Here is an 18477-nt window from a genome sequence, read left to right on the forward strand (position 1 = left end):
CTCTTTTGCCCCTTCGTTTTAATGCAGACAGCTGGTATAGCACAGTGGGGAGGACAGCATGGCTGGGAGACCAGAATGAGGATGTTGAGCTTTGCTGTGGTTAAGTAGCATAGGTATTTAGGTGGGGGAAGGGGAGTTTTTGTAAAATTGACCGCTTGAGTTACTCTTTTCCACCACCAACATCGGTTCTGTGGTGACAGCTCTCCAGACTGGGGGTTGCAGTTTTTCCTCTGGAAAGCACCCTTGGAAGATGTTACATGATGATGAAGTGTCGTTCTGAAGAGGAATTCAGTGGAAAGGGGAGAATGGCAGCAACTATTGTAAGGATCACTACTAGTGGTGGTAGTAAAGCCCTCCTTTGCCTCCACTTCACTCCCAGTTTGTTCTGTATCCCTTATCTCCCCACCCCCAATTTTGCTACCTGCCAATTGGTTGGCAAAATGGGAGAAGGCACATCTCCACTTAGCCTTAGAAACATTGGAAGCGGCCTTATACTTAGTCAGACCATCGGTCCATCTAGCACAGTACTGTCAACACTGACTGGCAGCTGCTGTCCAAGGTTTCAGACAGGAGCCAGCCTGGAGATGTTGTTGATTGAATCTGGGGCCTTCTGCTTGCAAAGCAGATGCTCTGTCACTGAGTGACAACTCTTTCTCGTGAGCCATAGTTTCAAAAGAGTTTATAGTTCTCTTAGTGGGAGGAAAAAAACTTGGACACTGTAGCCTAGATGTGTCTTACTGTATTTGTGTTTTTATTGTTCTTTCAGTTTAAAGGTCATTTTACACATTAACCTCTTCCAGGCCCGGCACCAGCAAGTGGCCAGGTTGGGCAATGGCTGACAGCCCCTGGTGCTGAGAGGGGCTCCTGGTGCTGGTGCTGGGCAGGTGTCGTTTCCGTTCTGCGATCCATGCCAGCATCAGGTCACGGAGTGTGTGCCCCATGACCCAATGCTAGTGTGGATCGAGGAGCAGCAGCCACCCTTCAGGCAACACTCCCTCCCCGCTGCTGGTGCCGGTTGGCCGTGCAGCTTCCTGTGGCACCACAGCACCATGTTAGCATGCCGAGGGAGTATGTTTGCCATCAGCCAAGATAGCAGTAGGGATATCAGCAAGACTCCTGCCATCTTGTGTGATGGCAGGCATGCAGTGTGCTAATCTACTGATGCCCACTGCCACTGCCTGTCACCACCGCCCCTGTAGTCTGGTGCCCAAGGGCCTGCTGCACTCTGGTGCCGGCTCTGACCTGTTCCTATGTGAAAAGCACTTCTGTGTGAAAAATGAACCTAAACCCATTAATGTCCTATCTGTTGTCACATTTTTTTAAACCCTGAACCACTCTCCTCTCTACTTCTCTATCCCAGAGATGCTCCTCTGAGCAGATAAAGACCCTCATACCTTTCTAGAGTATTGTCTTAAAGGTGACTCAACTCCTCCCTTAGCGATCTGCTATCAAGAGCAAATGGGGATGATTTCCTTGGAGAATTTCCTTTAGGCAGCAGAAAGATAAAATGTCAAGCCACATAGACTTGAAAGTGGCTTTGTAGTCATTATAGATGTCAAGGCTTCCACTGTCTGGAAACTTAATTCTAAGGGCATTCTACTATAGAGTGATCAGGGCAACTAACTGCATCGTAGCTAACCTTTTGGTGCTTAAAGTGTACCCTTTGGTGCTGCCCTGGGCTTCTACTGGGAGAAAGGGTGGGATATACATCTAATAAATAAGTATGTAAGTAAGTATTATATGGGCTGCAGTCCTGTGCACACTGACCTGGGAGAAAGTTCCATTGAACACAGTGGAGCTGTCTTCTGAGTAAACATAGTGTCCTTCCCCTCCTGGTGCTCTCTAGATGTTTTGGACTGCAGCCTTCATTATCCCTGATAGTTGGCCATGTTGATTGCACCTAATGGAAGCTATAGTCCAAAACATATGGAAAGCACCAGATTTGGGAAGGTCAATGTATAGGATTGTGCTGCATGTCTCAGTTTAGTTCGCAACACTGCTGGACTAGACGAGCCTTTGTCCGATCCACTGGGGCACTTCTTGGGTTTAATCCTGCACGGAGCATGTTATGTTCAAAACACTGGGGTTTGTCTGTTATTATCACAGATGCTAGTTAGTATATTTATTTGAAGCCTTTCTTCCACCATGGAATGCCAGAACAGGAGGTAAAGGATTCTTAGGTGATTGACCAGGCATTGACCAGATCCTGACCTGTTTAGCTTCAGCAAAGTTACTGTAGTACTAAGAGGGCAGAGCCCCCCTACTTGCTTTGCTCACTAACACCCACCTACCCCAGGCACCCCCAAACACACACATAAGGCATCCCCAAGCACACTCAGGGACTCTCTATCTGACAGACACATGCACACACAGACACATCAGGCACTCTCAAACACACACAGGATGTGTGCGTGCATACACACATACACACACAAGCACTTGGAAACTGTTCCCCTCCCCTCCCCCAGCACTCACAAATCGCTTCCCTCTCCTGGGTATTTGCAAACCTTGCCAGCCTCCCAGCTGTCCAGGGCGCCACCGTCACTGCCCTACCCTGGCCACTTTCTGGCCTTCCGCCCCTTCTCCCTGCCTGGAGCTAAAGCCACTGCCCGACCTTGGCCACTTACTTGCCTCCTGCTGAGGCTGATGTTGCTGCCGCCATGTGAACAGCTTACCAGTGCTCACTCACCACCCCCTTGCCACTGCCACCCCCGGCTCCCCACCCCAGTCCACTTGCCTCTCTTTTGCACCACCACCAGCCTGCTGCCTGCCCACATAACCAGGCTGCAGCCACTGCTGCCATGCAGCCTGCTTGCTCGCTCACTTGCATCATGCAGCTTGCCTTGGCTGTTCTACTGCTGCCACCACTGCCATCGGCCTCCTACCCACCCACCTACTTACCCAGGTTGCAGCCGCTGCCACGTTAGCCTGCCCACTGGCTCACTCATCCTCCCGACATCCGCAGTCCCCACTCTATCCCATTTGCCTTTGCTATTGTGCTGCCGCCGCCCCATACACCCTACATCAAGTCAGCCATCTTTACTACTGTGCCCCACTCCCAATGTCACGCTGTGTGACATCATGATGGCGAAAGAGAGTAACAACTTCCCTTTTTATTACATAGTAAGATATGCCTTCAGACCTTTCCCTGGAGCTTGGCATTAGATCTGTTTCATCAGCCCCAGCCAACACAACCTGTGTTGTCAGGAACGATGAAAGTTGGAGTCCAGTAACATCTAGAGAGCTACAGGTGCCCCATCCCTTTAAATTGGGCAACGGCAGCAAAAACTTTCTTTTGCTCCACATATAGCAGAACATATTCTGGATACCTATGACCAGTGGCGGCTGGTGGCTCCATGTCACTGGGGCAGTGGAATCTGCTCTGGTTTTTAGTCTGAATTTTCAAGGAGCTGTCCAAGGTGTGATTCCCCACGTGAATTCCTCTGCCCCATTGACATGGAGCCACCAGCAATCACTGCCATATGACTGAATATTCCTTAAATATGAGATGGATTGTTGATACACTTTTTATAAAGTGCAAGATGCCTTTTATGCTCCTACTTTACAATTTAGTTGGTTTTATTTCACGCTGATGAATTTTGTTTATACTGCCTGTGCTATTATCTTAGCAGTGTGGGGGTGGGTTTTTGTTTTGTTTTGCTCAAGGACCAAAACAAATGAATCTGAACAGAACTCAAAGTAGGATTAAGTGAGAGAAATCATTTTTATTTTCCAGATTTGTGATGCGATAGAACACCTCCAGGAAGCACTGAAACTGTGCAAGGATGATATGAATTCTCTTCATTTGCTGGCCCTCCTTTTTTCTGCCCAAAAGCACCATCAGCATGCTTTAGATGTGATCAACATGGCCCTGGCAGAGTATCCAGACTGCTTTAGGTGAGCAACATTAAGAATGCATGCAATGTCTCACGGTGTTAAGCAGTCTAAAGGATTTGTACATCTGGGAGAAGGCATATTTTTTGGTACTGATACTAGATACAAATATGGACATCTGTGCAAAGACACAACCTTTGGTATAGTGCAGAATTTATATGTAAGGGGAGGAAAGGTTACAACATTTGAGGTTTTTTAGTTTAGAAAAAAGACTTGTACTAACTTGGACAGCTTTAAAAGGGGATTTGACAAATTAATGGAGGATAAGGCTATCAGTGGCTACTAGGCATGATGGCTGTGCTCTGCCTCCTCTGTCTGAAGAAGTATGTCTCTGATTTCTAGTTGCTGAGGAACATGAGTGGGGAGAGTGCTGTTGTGCTCAGGTCCTGCTTTCAAGGTGCTCTGATATGCTTACCTGACTCCATATTAGGCAGCTCCTTGTACGCGGCAAGATTTTATATATATATTTTCTATTCCAAATTTTCCTTCTCAAAATTATTTTTAAAAGTGTCTTTTAAAATGTATTTAATTAACCCCTGAAAGTAGTGGTGATGGTGGGGAGATTCAGAAGCCAGTGTGAAGAAATAAATGATGGTTAGTTCTGGAAAGAACAGCCAATTAAAATGTGCATAGTCATAATTATCATTGTCAGTCAACCAACTGACAATCATTGTCAGAAACCAACACAGAAAAGTGAAGGGAAAACAGGCTTTGAGGTCTCTGGCTACATCTATGCTACAAACAAGAACATATAACTCCTGTAACTGAGCCTTGCCTTTGCTATCAATCAAATTTTAATCGCATATCGCTCAGGCTGCCATGAAGGAAAATAATAGCTCAAAATTATTACAGAATGATTTATCACATCAAAATAAGCAGGTATGATGTGGAGATTATGGAGCAGTATTTAAACGTGTCTGAAAATATATTTCGACATTTTCCTTGTCCTGGCCTGAGGACCTGGTTTAGAGCGAACACCAACTGAAAACATGGTTTAATTGTTTGGGAGAGAAGATTGATGCTGTGTTGAGACATTGGGGCAACATCTGGATAGCAGTGGCAGGCAGTGCAAATGCTGCATGGATGTGCATGTTGAACAAAAGACTTAACCGTTCACATTTACTGCAGTGATGTCTGTGATTCTCTCTTTTCAGTCTGGACTCAGTGTAAGTACTGTGTTTTGAGGCTCAGCAGGGTTACATATATTCCTCATTGAAGTCTTCAGAGTTTGCTTCTGTGTTCAGAAAGACATAGATTGGCATATCGATGGTCACAGCCCTGTCATATCCTCCAAATATTTGTCAACGACAGTCCTGATTTACTGGTTCCTCTCCCTAAAAACATAAGAAGAATCCTACTGGATCAGACCAAAGGCCTACCTAGTGCAGCACCCAGTTTCTCACAGTGACCAAACAGATGCCCATGGGAAGCCCACAAGCAGGACTTGAGTACAATAGCCTGCCGTTGCTGTTGTTCCCGACCAACTGCCTCTGATCCTGAAGGTAGCCTGTAGCCATCATGACTAGTAGCCTCCTTCTCTATGAATTTTTCTAAGCCCATTTTAAACCTGTCAAGTAAGTTGGTAAATTCCTAGCAAAACACTGTCTTCATTTTACTTTTGGGGGATGCCTTGTTATAGTTTTTACAAATTCTTCAGCATTTAGCTCTGTGCCCAGGGCCCGTTAGAACTCAGAGTGAGGAATGGGGAGTAAACAAGCATATAAATGCATGCCCCAGCCTACCTTTTAATATAGTGCAGCTGCTGAGTGGTATTTGTAACTGTTGATAACCTGTGTGTGTGTGTGTTTAAAGTATACCTTTAACAAGAACAAACACTCTTCTGGTTTTCGCAGAGTAAATGTATCCAACACTCAGCGAACAGAGACATTAGCAATGCAAAATGGGAGGTGGGTCACACTAAGGCACTGATCCTTGGTGTAGAATAATTACAAGTACACAAAAGTGTCCTCATCTGTGAAATGGGGTATGGGGATGCAGTATTTGGATCAGAGAACAATTCATTACATTTGATCAACAGGTTAAGTGTACAAGTGATGACCTAAGCCTACAATTGTGGCCCATCAAGCCAAACAAAGCCACTAGCAAGGCAAGCTTCAGGGCTGAAGGGGTCCTTGACCCAGTGCCTTCCAGCGTGCATCCTCCTATCTTGATGTCCCCGCCCAAGTGGGCTTATCTGGCAGTGGAGCTCCTCTGATTGGCACAAGGGCAGTCACCATTTAAATTTCCCACAATGCTCCTGATGTTGTGTTTCTCTGCAGCGTTATGGAAAATTAAAATGATGGTTGCCTGATGTTGAGCTCTAGGAAAAATGTAACAGGGAGAGGGGCAAGGCAGGCATCAATGATGTACCCTGCTGGGATACCGTGGCCTCGGCAGCTAGAGACATAAGAAGCTGTGGCAACAGGGTTTTAAACAGGGATGTAGTGCAGCACCATTTTATTTATTTATTAATTAAATTTATATTCTGCCCTTCCTCCCATGATTGGAAGTTGCAGAAGTCTGTTTTGCCATTAAGTAGTATAATTAATTAATTAATTAATTAACCGCTGCTGCTACAACTACTGATGATGATGATGTCAGGAATTGAACTTGGAAGCTTTTGCAGGCAAAGTGTGTGCTCTACCACTGAGCTATTGCCTTTCCCCAAGGAATGCTACCAAAGGATGCTGTTTGGCAATGCCAGGCCTGCCCACTAAACTTATAGCATCTGGTTTGTCAGGTGCCTGTCCACTCCCATTTTTGCATTCATAGGCAAACAGAAGTAGAGGCTTTGTTCAGTCTCTGGTGAGCTTCATTTGGGTAGCTGGGAAGCAAATTTATGAATCTACTCTGGAGGATAGTTCCGAGGGAGGGAGGGGGGAGATGGAAGAACAGCAGTACCTTTTTAAAATGAACAAAATCGAGACTGCTACGCACTCCAGCATGGGTGGGGCAGAACACACAGCCTTCAAGGAATAAAATATAACAAAATACCACAAAATGACTGGATGCTGCTGCCAGAGGCGAGTTGGATAATCTTTTCAACAGGAGGATAATTTTCTATTTATTTCAGTAACGTAGTAACTCACGACCGTACCATGCATTTTACAAGGCCATGCTAGTACATGAAAATTTAGAGAGAGAATGTAATTCACTTCAAAAATGACTGACCCCAAGACCCAGTCTTGGCTTTGTCAGGTTGACAAGCAAGACAAAGTTTAGTTGGATGCTGTTCACCGGGTCAGATTATAATTTCTAAAGGAGAATGTGATTGGCCATTGGTTCCTCTTGCCCCTTTATAGAGTGTGATGTCAGTGAACTGGACTCTGCACCACTTATGCGGGGGCAACCTGAGCCTGTCTCCCATGTGAGTGTGTATTACAACCCTTCCTTTAATTACACAAGCACCTGCTTGCTTCTCAAATATTACAGAATAGCACATTTTCCTATCTGCTTAACCACATATCCAGTTTTCTGTCCATACACTTTAAAGATTTAATTTCTTAATAGCATGACCTATGAAGTCGTGGCGGCTTCTTCTTCAAAGGAGAAAATGACCTTGGATATATCTCCTTTCACATTGCTGATCAGTAATATAAATAAATGTACTAAATAAATATGGTTTACAGTGGAAATGTGAACGTCAGTGTTCACACGTAAATGCTGGCAATGCTAAATTTATACAGATGTATTTCAGATGCACACAAGTGAATACTGACAGATACATTTAGATGACTTGGGCCACCTCCAAACCATACATTTAAAGCAGTATCATACCACTTTAAACAGTTATGGCTTCTCCCAAAGAATCCTGGGAACTGAAGTTTGTTAAGGGTGATGAGAGTTGTTAGGAGACCCCTGTTTCCCTCGCAGAACTCCAGTTCCCACAGTTCCCTGGGAAGAGAATTTGATCTGAAAAACCACACTGGAAATTGTAGCTGTGTGAGGGGAATAGAGGTCTCCTAACAACTCTCAGCACCCTTAGCAAAATACAGTTCCCAGATTCTTATGGGGAAACCATGAATGTTGAAGTGGTATGATACTGCTTTAAATTTATACTGTGGATACTTGTGGCACATCAATAATCTTAAAAGCAAGCCGACATTCTTTGCTTCCTCGTTTGGTCTTCCGGAGACGATTCTTGCACTGCACACTCTTAACAAACTACAGTTCCCAGGATTCTTTTGGGGAAAGTTATGACTGTTTAAAGTGGTATGATACTGCCTTAAATATATTGTAGGGATTGGTCTTTGTTTAACTAATTTATTTATTTAAATGTATTTTCCGTTTGTTGATACCATCTGTAATGGCCTACAGTAAAAGTAATCCAGTTAAACCAATACAAAAATCACAGAAGTAAAAATTAATAAAAACAAAAGCCAGGGTAAGCAGAGCAGTTTTTGGAAACTAATAAATATCAGTGAGATAAAAGCACTGTGAAAGATGTGGTAAGCCATACAAACTGTTAACATTGCTTAATGGCAAGGCAACTTCTAAACATGCAATAGCTCTAGTTCTTGAGAAGTTTTTTTTAAAAAAGGTGTTTCCTGTGGCCACCACTCCTTTACCAATGGATACCTCCACCTTCTTCCACTGACCTGCTAGGCTCCATTCATAAACTGGTCCATAAACCATCAGTTTCCATCCCTTAACCCACAGTGCTCTGTTTCCCATGCTCCTTCCAGGTACCAGGACTTTATCTCACAAGAGTTGGTAACTCTGCTAACTAGGCTTAGGCAGTTACATTAGGACAGTTCAGAGGGATTTGCTTGGAGGAGTGCTGGTGTCAGTGTGGACAATCAGCTATGGAAACTCTGGAACACATATAGTGCTGCAGTGCAGTCTGTATAGTTTTCCAAGACCGAATTTCATAGCAAAGTGGTTTGGAGGACAAAAGGGATTGGAGAGAAGAGGATATACTGTTTTTTCTGTTGACCAGCCTGAGCCATAGTACTGTATTTGACCTACCTAGCCAGCTTCCTAGTTGCAGTTCTGTCTATTAAAAAGGAATGGGATGAAACCCATATGGTTGACTGCCAGCATGATTCAGAACAATGGAAGCGGGGAGGGGGGAAAGGCCAGATAACAAGGTGATTGGCTAACTTTGAGTTGAAGTACCGAGTTAAACTGCAAGTATTCTAAATCTTTGTAGCATTTCACTTTTTTATAACACGCTGTTGTTTATTAGTATGCTGTAGTGTGGATGTAGTTGATATACTGTTTTGTTTTTAACATGCTCTGAGAGATTTATTTTTGTACACTCAGTGGCCCTAGGCTAGCTAATAAAGACTTCGACGAGGCCCAGGCATTAGCATGCTAATGAAAGCTGATGACGCAACTGGCCTCATGCGTGTGCTGGCTTGGGCTTAGCAAAGCCTGGTGCATTCATTAGCCCTTATTCTCTCTTCACTGCCTGGCCTGACTTAACCTCCTTATGTCAGAAATTACTGGTCTTGAACCCAATAGATACAACTAGAAAAAACAAACATAAAGGTTAAAACTGTTCTGTTTTCAAAACAAGAATGTCTGAGAAAGCAAATAAAATAAGTGGCTATTGAGAGGGTCCTCTGGTCATAGATTTTCAGCCACCAGCAATGAATGGAATGTTTGGAAAGATTCTCATTTATGGTCTTTAAAAGTCAGCCATATAAGACTGCTTTATACTCAAAGCTGCTAACAATTCTCTTATGCGCTATTATTTTGTAAAATTCTTCTTCTAGTTAGATGGATTACATTTAGATTTATTTTGTTCTATCCACAGCTCTGTTATCATTATTCAGTGCACAAGTGAGTGTGTACAGAAATAACCAGTAGCAATTAACAAAAAATAATCATGCAACATCTCTGTGGTCCCTGTCACCTACTCAACTGTATGGAAAGTTTTCAGAGAAATGTATGAGGATGTGCTATTATAAGGGATTCTACCACCTTGATCTGAGCCATTTTCTTGCTCAGCCGAGCCACTTCAACCCCATTCTTATCTTAATAGATAAGAATAGATAAAGCATTTTTCTGTGTATGTGTCACGGTACCCCAGTTGCACCCTGCACCCTCGACTGTGAGGGGAAAGGAGAGCTGGTCATGACAGAGTGACCTCCTCTGCTTGCCCACCCTTCCTATTAGACTCTTGCTGCCACCTGGTGAAGTATTTTATTTTTTTCATGAAGGCGCCTTTCACCAATCAGCCTTAGAGCTTCCTCAAGGTAGTGTAGAATTTGGCTCTTAAACGTGGGGTGGAATATTAGTGAAGACCACAAAAGGGTTATGAAACAAGATTAAAAGTTTACTAAAAGGACTTCGAAAAAAAGGTTTTAACATAAGAATGGTTACATTGCATTCACAACATTCCTCCCAATGGAACAAAAATACAGCCAAATAAACATAGGATTAAACATAATCCAGCTTTCCCTCTCTAGACACAGTCCCTAAAGCTAAGACTTGCATCAGATTTACCATATTGTATGCTCTCCAGCTTAGTGTGTGAGATCTGCCTTGAACTGCTCATCTTTACATCTTCCATAATATAACCTCTGGGTACCAGACTCCCAGTCCACAAACTCAAGCAAGTAGGGGGTCTTTTTCCCCCACAGCAGACATTGCCTACCTGCAATCTGCGCTTTCCTCAATGAATTTTGTCAGCTTCCAATTTGATCCCTGGACTGGATAGGGTTAACAAGTTCATTCCATAATCCCCAAACTAAACGCATATAGTAATTTTATTTTGTTGGACAGTCCATTTCCTTCACAGTGTGAAACAGATCATAAGGCTCAGACCACTATTCTCATTTGAAAAATACCACATCTAAAATATTTTCAGATACCCACAGTGATATTATTAAGATAGAAAAATATCTGATGGAAACATGCCTCACACAGCTTAGTCAAATTTAATAATAAGTCTAGTTATCATTAATGCAGCGCATGTGCACACACACATACAATTGTATTTACATTTTATTAATTTTATTTTCCCACACTCTAGGCTATCTAAGTAGTGTACATGGTCTACATCACTATTAAGAAAAATGATTTTTTAAAATTGGACAATATTGCAATAACCCACAATTTTCATAATAAAAAACATAAGCATTTTTAGAAGCACAAAAATGAGAAACCAGTGATTCTTTGTTACATTTCAAACAAATATATATCCCAAAGAATGTTACACCCAAAGTCAATACAAGTATTCCATTTCTAGGCAAATCTATTATGCTCTGTTTACTTTCCTTTGCCTTTTATAACTTTTGCCATAATAGCATATTTGTACATCTTTAATTCCCTTTCCATAATAGATGGAATTTCAGCCCTTTTCCAATATTTTGTGTAGCAAAGTTTGGTAGCAACAATTATGACAAATACTGAATATTCAGGCACCTTCTTTATACAGTAGGGCCCCGCTTATACGGCGGGTTCCATTCCAGACCCCTGCCGTAAAGCGGAAATTGCCGTAAAGCGGAAATTGCCGTAAAGCGGAACCCCATTGACTTTAGTGGGGCGCATGACGCGAAAATGCCGCAAAATGCTGCAAAAGCAGCTTTAAAAGAGGGGAGGAAAGCCGCCGCATTAGCGGAACGCCGGGAAGCAGGGCCCAACTGTATATGTTTTAAATAAAACAGGGTGAAAGTCTAATTCTGTCTCTTATTTGTAACCAAAATTGCTTTGCCAGGTCACTTGTCCACCAAATATGAAACTAGCTTCTAACATATCCAAATTTCCATTTATCCAGTGGAGTTTTTCTGGTATCACATGCCATCTCGTCATTGCTTTAAAGCAGTTTTCACATATTGGCGTACATAATGAGAAAATGTGCCTGATCTTCCAAATATGTTCTTGGATATCAAACATAATTGGTTCTCCTAAATCTTTTCACCAAATCAACATAATGATTTGCCTGTTCTTCTTTACAATAAAAGGCTAACTCGTTGTTTTGACATGAGATGTTTCCTGTGGTCTATACCGTTCATAAATCCTCACTACAACACTGTGAGGTAGTTTAGGCTGAGAGACAGCGACCAGGACAGGATCCCAACCTCCATTTATATTCCAGTTTTCTTCCAGCATGGAACCCAAGACAGCATACATTTGGCTTATGTGTAGTCACCCATCTGGGCACTGACCAGACTCAGACCTGTCTGGCTTAGTAAGGTGGTGACCTCATGTGCTTTCAGGCCATACCCTGGGAATGAATTGGTGGCTCAGCACAAATTTGAACTGCACTCTCCCCACTATAGTGCACAAGTTCCCACAAACACACAAAGACCAATAGATTCCATTAATCACGCCACAGAACTTGAAAATGGTAGGAGTGGTAAAGTGATGTTAATATTAAAAATGGCCTTTCAACCTTTGATAGGCTTTTGTTGTTGTAAAGTTTAGATATATATATCTTCATAGCTTCATTACGGCAGTGAATTGAACTCGCTAGTCCCTGACACCATCCCAGTTAAAACACCTTTTCTAGAGTCAGCTGTTAAAACCTGCATGACTTCATTATGATTTACAAAGCTGATTCATTTGATGGTTATTCCTTCAGTAAAGATTAGCATCAAGATTGTGGTGAGAATAAATAAATAAATGGATACCCAAAAAGTTATAAGCAGTAATTTATGCCACCCACGTTGCAGGAAAAATATCAGGGATCTATGATCATTTGCACTGATATTAGGTTGGAGAATGTCCATATTTTTAATGGTTCTGCTTTGTCCTTTTTTCCATATTGTCCACTTATTTTACTTTTAGGATCACATCTGTTCTGGAGGCTTTTTCATAAAATGCACGCCTAAACAAGACCACCATGATGCATAAATGCACTTTAAGCTACAATCCTAAACACATTTAGTAGGGAGGAAGCCTCATTTGACACATTTGGACTGACTTCCAAGTAAACATGAATTTTACTTTTAGGATTTATATTGAACTGTTCAAATGCTTTCACATGACAGTTTTTACAACATAACACACATGCAGAGAGGAGGAAACCATTGTTACACAGGGAACTGCCTTATACTGAGACAGACCATGTCATGTTCTGGTTTGCCAGATCCCACAGAAAAAGCTATGAGGCTAGCGGCAAGGCTGGTCAAAGGTTGCTGGGCCATGGATAGCTCCAGGTGAGCAACTTGCTCCAACAAAGGTTGGGAACAGACTAAAGCCTTTTATGCCTCTGATTCTAGACTATCTTCTCCAGGGTCCACCCCCTTGAGAGAACTCCAGAGTCAACCCTCTGGCTGCAGACAGGCATACTTCCTTTGTTCCACACTCTCTTGGTGTGCTCTCTGCACTTCTGGGGTGGTGATGTGTGTGTGGAGGCATCTAGTTCTTCAGGCTCATTGGAAGGTATCCTTGAGGGTCTGGATTCTGGTAAGGTGAGAGGTTCCTCTGGGAGTTCCTGTCCAACAACCTCGGGTGCAATAGTGAGCTCTGATTCCTGACCCTGACTCAGCTCCTCATCTGGTGCCCCTAAAGCCTCTGACGCTATGTCCATATCACTGCTGGATACAGGGATCATGACAGACTATTTAGTTCAGTATGGTCTGTGCTGACTGGCAGTCGTTCTCCAGGGTTTCGGACAGGGGAGATGCCTGGCCTTATCTGAGGATGCTGAGGATTGAACCAGGGATCTTCTGCATGCAAAGCAAATGCTCTTCTAACTGAGCTATGGCCTTTTCCCCAGATAACGTAATACTGGAATGAATAATGTAATAATGTAAAATTGTAATGTAATGCTAAAATAGATTTTTTTTAAAAATACAAAAACTGAAACCACAGTACAAAGCACTGTAAGGCCACCTTGAATGGGACTACACTAATAAAAGAACTAATCTGCTTTATAATATGCACACATCTGCACTAGAGTTGTCATTCTTTGTTCCAGCTCCTCCCTCTGATATTAAACCTCTTGACTGGGAGGCAGAAGCTTTCTGATTGTGAACTGGTGCATATTCATATAAAACTACAAATGCATGTGCATGAATGCTAAGGCACCATGCTGTTCACAACCTACTTTCTGGAACAGGTAGTGATCATTGATGCAAAAAGAATATTTTAAGACAAGGGAGGGGGGCCTCAGGCATTGGTGGTCAAATGTGGCCCTCCAGGCTTCTCTGTCTGGCCTGTGGGACTCATACTAGGGAATGGGGCCTTCAGTTCCCCACCCCTGCTATAAGGATATAGAAGTGTCCCTCTTTTCCTTTTTTGAATGTGTGGAGGTAAAGTGTCATCAGCATGAAAAGCGTTCTTCATCTTCTGCACCCCCTTTTTACAGGAAATATAAGGTACATTTGAATAAACTCCGAAGGCATGGCTCGTTATTCTTGAAATTTTAACTCTCTGCAGCTGAGACTGCATACAGTTTTGTTTTATACATAACAAATGCCTCTTGCCTTAGTCAAGGCCACTTGTAATGAAAGTAGCTATAGCAACAAAACAAAGTTTCCAAATGATGAAGGGATATTTCCAACAAGGAGAATAGCTCCAGTGCCTGAAGTATGCATCCTTATCAGTCATGTTCATGTTACAGCTTGAATATATGCCATTGAATTTTGCAAACTGATTTTTTAAAAATCTTGCAGCGATGGGTTTTGCTCTGGCCTTCAGTAATGGCACTTAGCATTTGATAGTACAGTATGTGGGTGCTTAAAAGGCTTCACATACATTATCTAAACAATGCTTACAAACAGGGATAGACCAATATTATTATGCCCCTTATTATGGGGAGGTGAAGAGAAGAGTTGCAGCATCTGAGGGCTGCAGTTATGTGTGAGCAGTCACATGTTTTCTTCTCCAGTCCCTGCTCCCTAGCTGATGCAACCGTAGTGACAAATTCAGAAGTGCAGGGTCCCTTCATGGTAGTCGTGCCCTGCTCCCTCACTTGTTTGCTTTCTGTCATCATCTCCACACTCCTGAGTCCCTCCCGCACACCACCTTCTCCCACAACAGCAGACGTCTCTAGGAAACAATCAGCATGAAAGGGGAGTGTGTTTGCATTGAGAAGAGTCTTCTCAGGGGCTGACTCACCTCCTTTCACTCTGATTGGCTCCAATCAGCAGGAAAGGAAGCATGCTAGAAGATTCTTTGCAGTGGCTAACACCCATCAGCTTCAGCCAGCTTTCATGCTGATTGGCTTGTCGGACACAGGCGACATAGGGACCTGGCTGGGACCCTGCTCCCTCAGGTAGGAGATCTAAGACTCCCCCCCCCGGAGACCCTGGATGATTACACCTCTGGTATTTGGGCCCTGAGATAATTGTTTTATCTATAGTACAGCAGCTAGTGACTGGTGTGTGCATTCATCGATTACCAGGATAAATCCTATACCCACACACAAAGATATCTACAATGATATTTCAAAGATATTTAGGGGGAAGGGCTGCAGCTCAGTGGTAGAGCATCTGCCTTTCGTGCAGAAGGTCCCAAGTTCAATCCCCTGCATCTCCAGGTAGGGCTGGAAGACAACACTACGTGAAGCCCTAGGGGCTGCTGCCAGTCAGCATAGACAATAGTGAGCTAGATGGACCTAACTTCTGACTTGGGAACACAGAAATCTGCCTTGTACTATTTCAAGATGAATACAAAGGCAACACTGTTACGTACACGCGGTAGCTTAGCAGAAGAGCACAAGCAATGTGTCCCTGGTTCTAATTGCTGACATCTCCAGTGAAAGGCTCTCTTGTAGCAGTATTGAGAACGACCTCCACTGAGTCCGGTCAAGCACATGCTACGGAAAGAGGCAGTAGAGTGGACTGACCCACCTCAGGCTGCAGGGCGGCAATACACTTCTTTTTTTTTTTTTTTTCAGAAAGGATGTTTTATTGAGAAGACATAATAAAATAGCATTTAAGTGGGTTATTTAACTATTAAACTTTTTCAGTAATAATTTTTTTTATTATTCAAATTTTCATAAAACAAACACAAACAAAATCAAACAACAAAAACAATACAACAAAAATAAAAAGAAGAACTTGACTTCCGATTTGTTACAGATCAGCTATAAGTATATAATATATATCAAACCTGTCCCCTAAAACATACGAAATTCACTTTTTTCCATAGTCTATCTTAATTAATCGTCAAATCCCATTATCATCATTTCATTTTTTTCTTTCAACAAAAAGTCCAAAAGAGGCTTCCATTCCTTAAGAAATGTATCTGTCGTTTTTTCTCTGAGAAGGCAGTACACTTCTGAATGCTCCTCTGCATTTAGTAACTTCCTGTGAATAGAAAGACCAGCTCAGCAAGCAAAGATCTAGGCTAATTTGCCATTTGGATGGCGTTTTTATGTGCGGGGACATTCCAAAGGGATGTCCTCCACCTGCAGCCTGAATTGGTACTGACCATTCTGCTGCAGGTGTAAACCCAGCCTCAGATAGATAATACTGGGCTAGATCGGGGGAAGGAACACCTTTTCCAGCCTGAGGGCAGTAATGCTTTCTGTGCAACCTTCTAGTGGCCACATGCCAGTGGTGAGCAGGGCCGGAGGCAAAAGTGAGCAGAGCAGTGAATATAAAGTTTACCTTTGTACAGTAGGCTAGTTCTACCCACATTTATACACACCTCTCAATCCCCTATCCAGACAAGCAAGAAGTATTATCAAAGGACACGTTCCAGCCAGGAAAAAAGCCAGGGGTGTGTGAAGCCTGGGCAGGGAGTGAGTGTGGCTGGGGAGGGGTGTGGCCTGGGAAGAGTCCTCAGGGCCAAGCAGAGAGACTTATAAGGCTGCATTCAGCTTCCCGATCTAAGGTTCCCACCCCTGGACAAGATGGATCAAGTCTGAATCAATATAAGGTAGCTCTCTGTGTTTAATCAATAAAGAGATATATCTTTTTTTGTATCAAGTGGGGAAACCATCTTAAAGGATGTCATACGGCCCACAAAGAACTGTGCAAATTTGCTAAGATTTCATTTTTAGCTCTCTGGCAATCGCTGCATTGATTAATTAATCCTGAAAGAAAGGTTACCTTCTCCAACATAAATAACAGGGTTTCAACTGTGTGTGCTGTTTCCCTGTCAATTAAACCTTATTAGGGAATCAGGAAATATGGCTGACAAACAACAAATCAGGGCTTAAAATGCCTCTCTACACCCTTTAAGCATGACCCGCTCTGAGGCACTATTATTGTCCAAGTGCTCTCCCTACATGACTGATGGCGCATAGGAAATAGAATACAGATGAGGATTGCAGGGTGTCACATCAGCAGAAGCGGTGGTGCAGATGAACGCAGGCCAACCTAATTCCATCTCCCTTCTTGAATAAGATTTAGCGCTGCAAGCTGTGACCTCAGACACCTTGCAGAACTGCTGCAGGGCTGTGGAACCAGTCAGAACAAACTTTCCTTTTGAAACAAGTCAGCTGTTCAGTGGGTTTCTGTATGTACAAAGGCAACAGAGAGCTACAAAGTTTATCATGCTTCCCCCCCCCTTCAATGCAGCTTTTTTCCTTTCTCCATTCATCTGTTTGTTTTAGATTCCTTTCCTATCCTCCCGTCTCAAGGGATGTAATCCAATCTTATTTCATTGCACTCTGTCAGTAACAAAACCTGTGAAGCAAGGTAGGCTGAGCATGGCTGAGAGGCCAAAGGCTGCCCCAAACAGGTATTTGAATGGGATGGTGGTGGTGGTGTTCATCAGAATGTACTCAACTGCATTGTAGTCTTTTTGTGTGATGTTCCCACAAGGCATGGGACAATAGCCCTATGTTCTGCTACATGAAACAGAATAGATTCAACAGGCAAACTGTATTTAATTTATGGAATCTGCTGCCAAAAGATATGGTAAACTGGCGCTGATGGCTTTAAAAGGGGGATTAGGTAAATTCATGGAGGATTAATGCTGCACCAAAATATTTTCCCAGGAGTTCTCCAACAGTTAATGAGAAAAGAGATCGCATTTGAAAATTATGAAAGGGGAAAGAAAACTTCAGGGGGGGGTGCAGGTTTATTGTTGATTGATTGATTGATTGAGTTTATTTATATGCCACCTTTCTACAGCATGCTGTGCCCAAAGTGGCTCACAATGAACATTCAAAATATCAAAATACAAAGTGCTGGGAGTGTGGAGAGAAGCAAGTTTACAAAACCCAACAATAAATTCAAATAAGACAAAAATCAACAATTTTTGTTAATGTAGAATAGATCATATTACCAACTGATAGCTAAATTGGATCACCATGGCAGTCAAGGAGCTCAGCCAACACACATGCATCTGCTCCAGCTACAAATGCAGATTGCAGATTCCATCACATTTCAAAGGCCCTGGTGCAGTCTGGAGTCATGGGAATCCTGCCAATTCAGAAGTTCCCAAGAAAGGATTGCAAGTGCCCAGTTGATGCAGGCCAGCATTCGGTAAATTCTGAAGATGTAGACAATGTAGAAAATTAGAATCATAACTAAGTCATACATGGAGATCATTTCAAAGTAGGTGTATGTACTGTGATCTATCCACCGTGAAGATCTTATGCAGATGAATCCAATCAGCAGCAATAACATTTGGGCCACTTTCAACATGGCTGAGTAAGAGCCCGTGTAGCCTCTATCTAGTAATCTGGAGTCCGGCCGGAAGGCAGAAGATGGTGCGGAGGATGAGGGC

General features: G+C 42.9%; 1 protein-coding gene across 3 annotated transcripts in view; it reads left to right on the forward strand.

Annotated features, from left to right (window-relative positions):
- Positions 1 to 18477, forward strand: part of TTC7A (tetratricopeptide repeat domain 7A) — a 316394-nt gene that overhangs the window by 132878 nt on the left and 165039 nt on the right. For all 3 annotated transcript variants that reach the window (XM_061625444.1, XM_061625445.1, XM_061625446.1), the window contains one exon: positions 3737 to 3897. In XM_061625444.1, coding sequence (XP_061481428.1) covers positions 3737 to 3897 — 161 coding nt within the window. The remainder of the gene's footprint in view (positions 1 to 3736; positions 3898 to 18477) is intronic.

This window comes from Rhineura floridana, chromosome 4 (genome assembly GCF_030035675.1).
Source record: "Rhineura floridana isolate rRhiFlo1 chromosome 4, rRhiFlo1.hap2, whole genome shotgun sequence".
Lineage (NCBI taxonomy): Eukaryota > Metazoa > Chordata > Lepidosauria > Squamata > Rhineuridae > Rhineura > Rhineura floridana.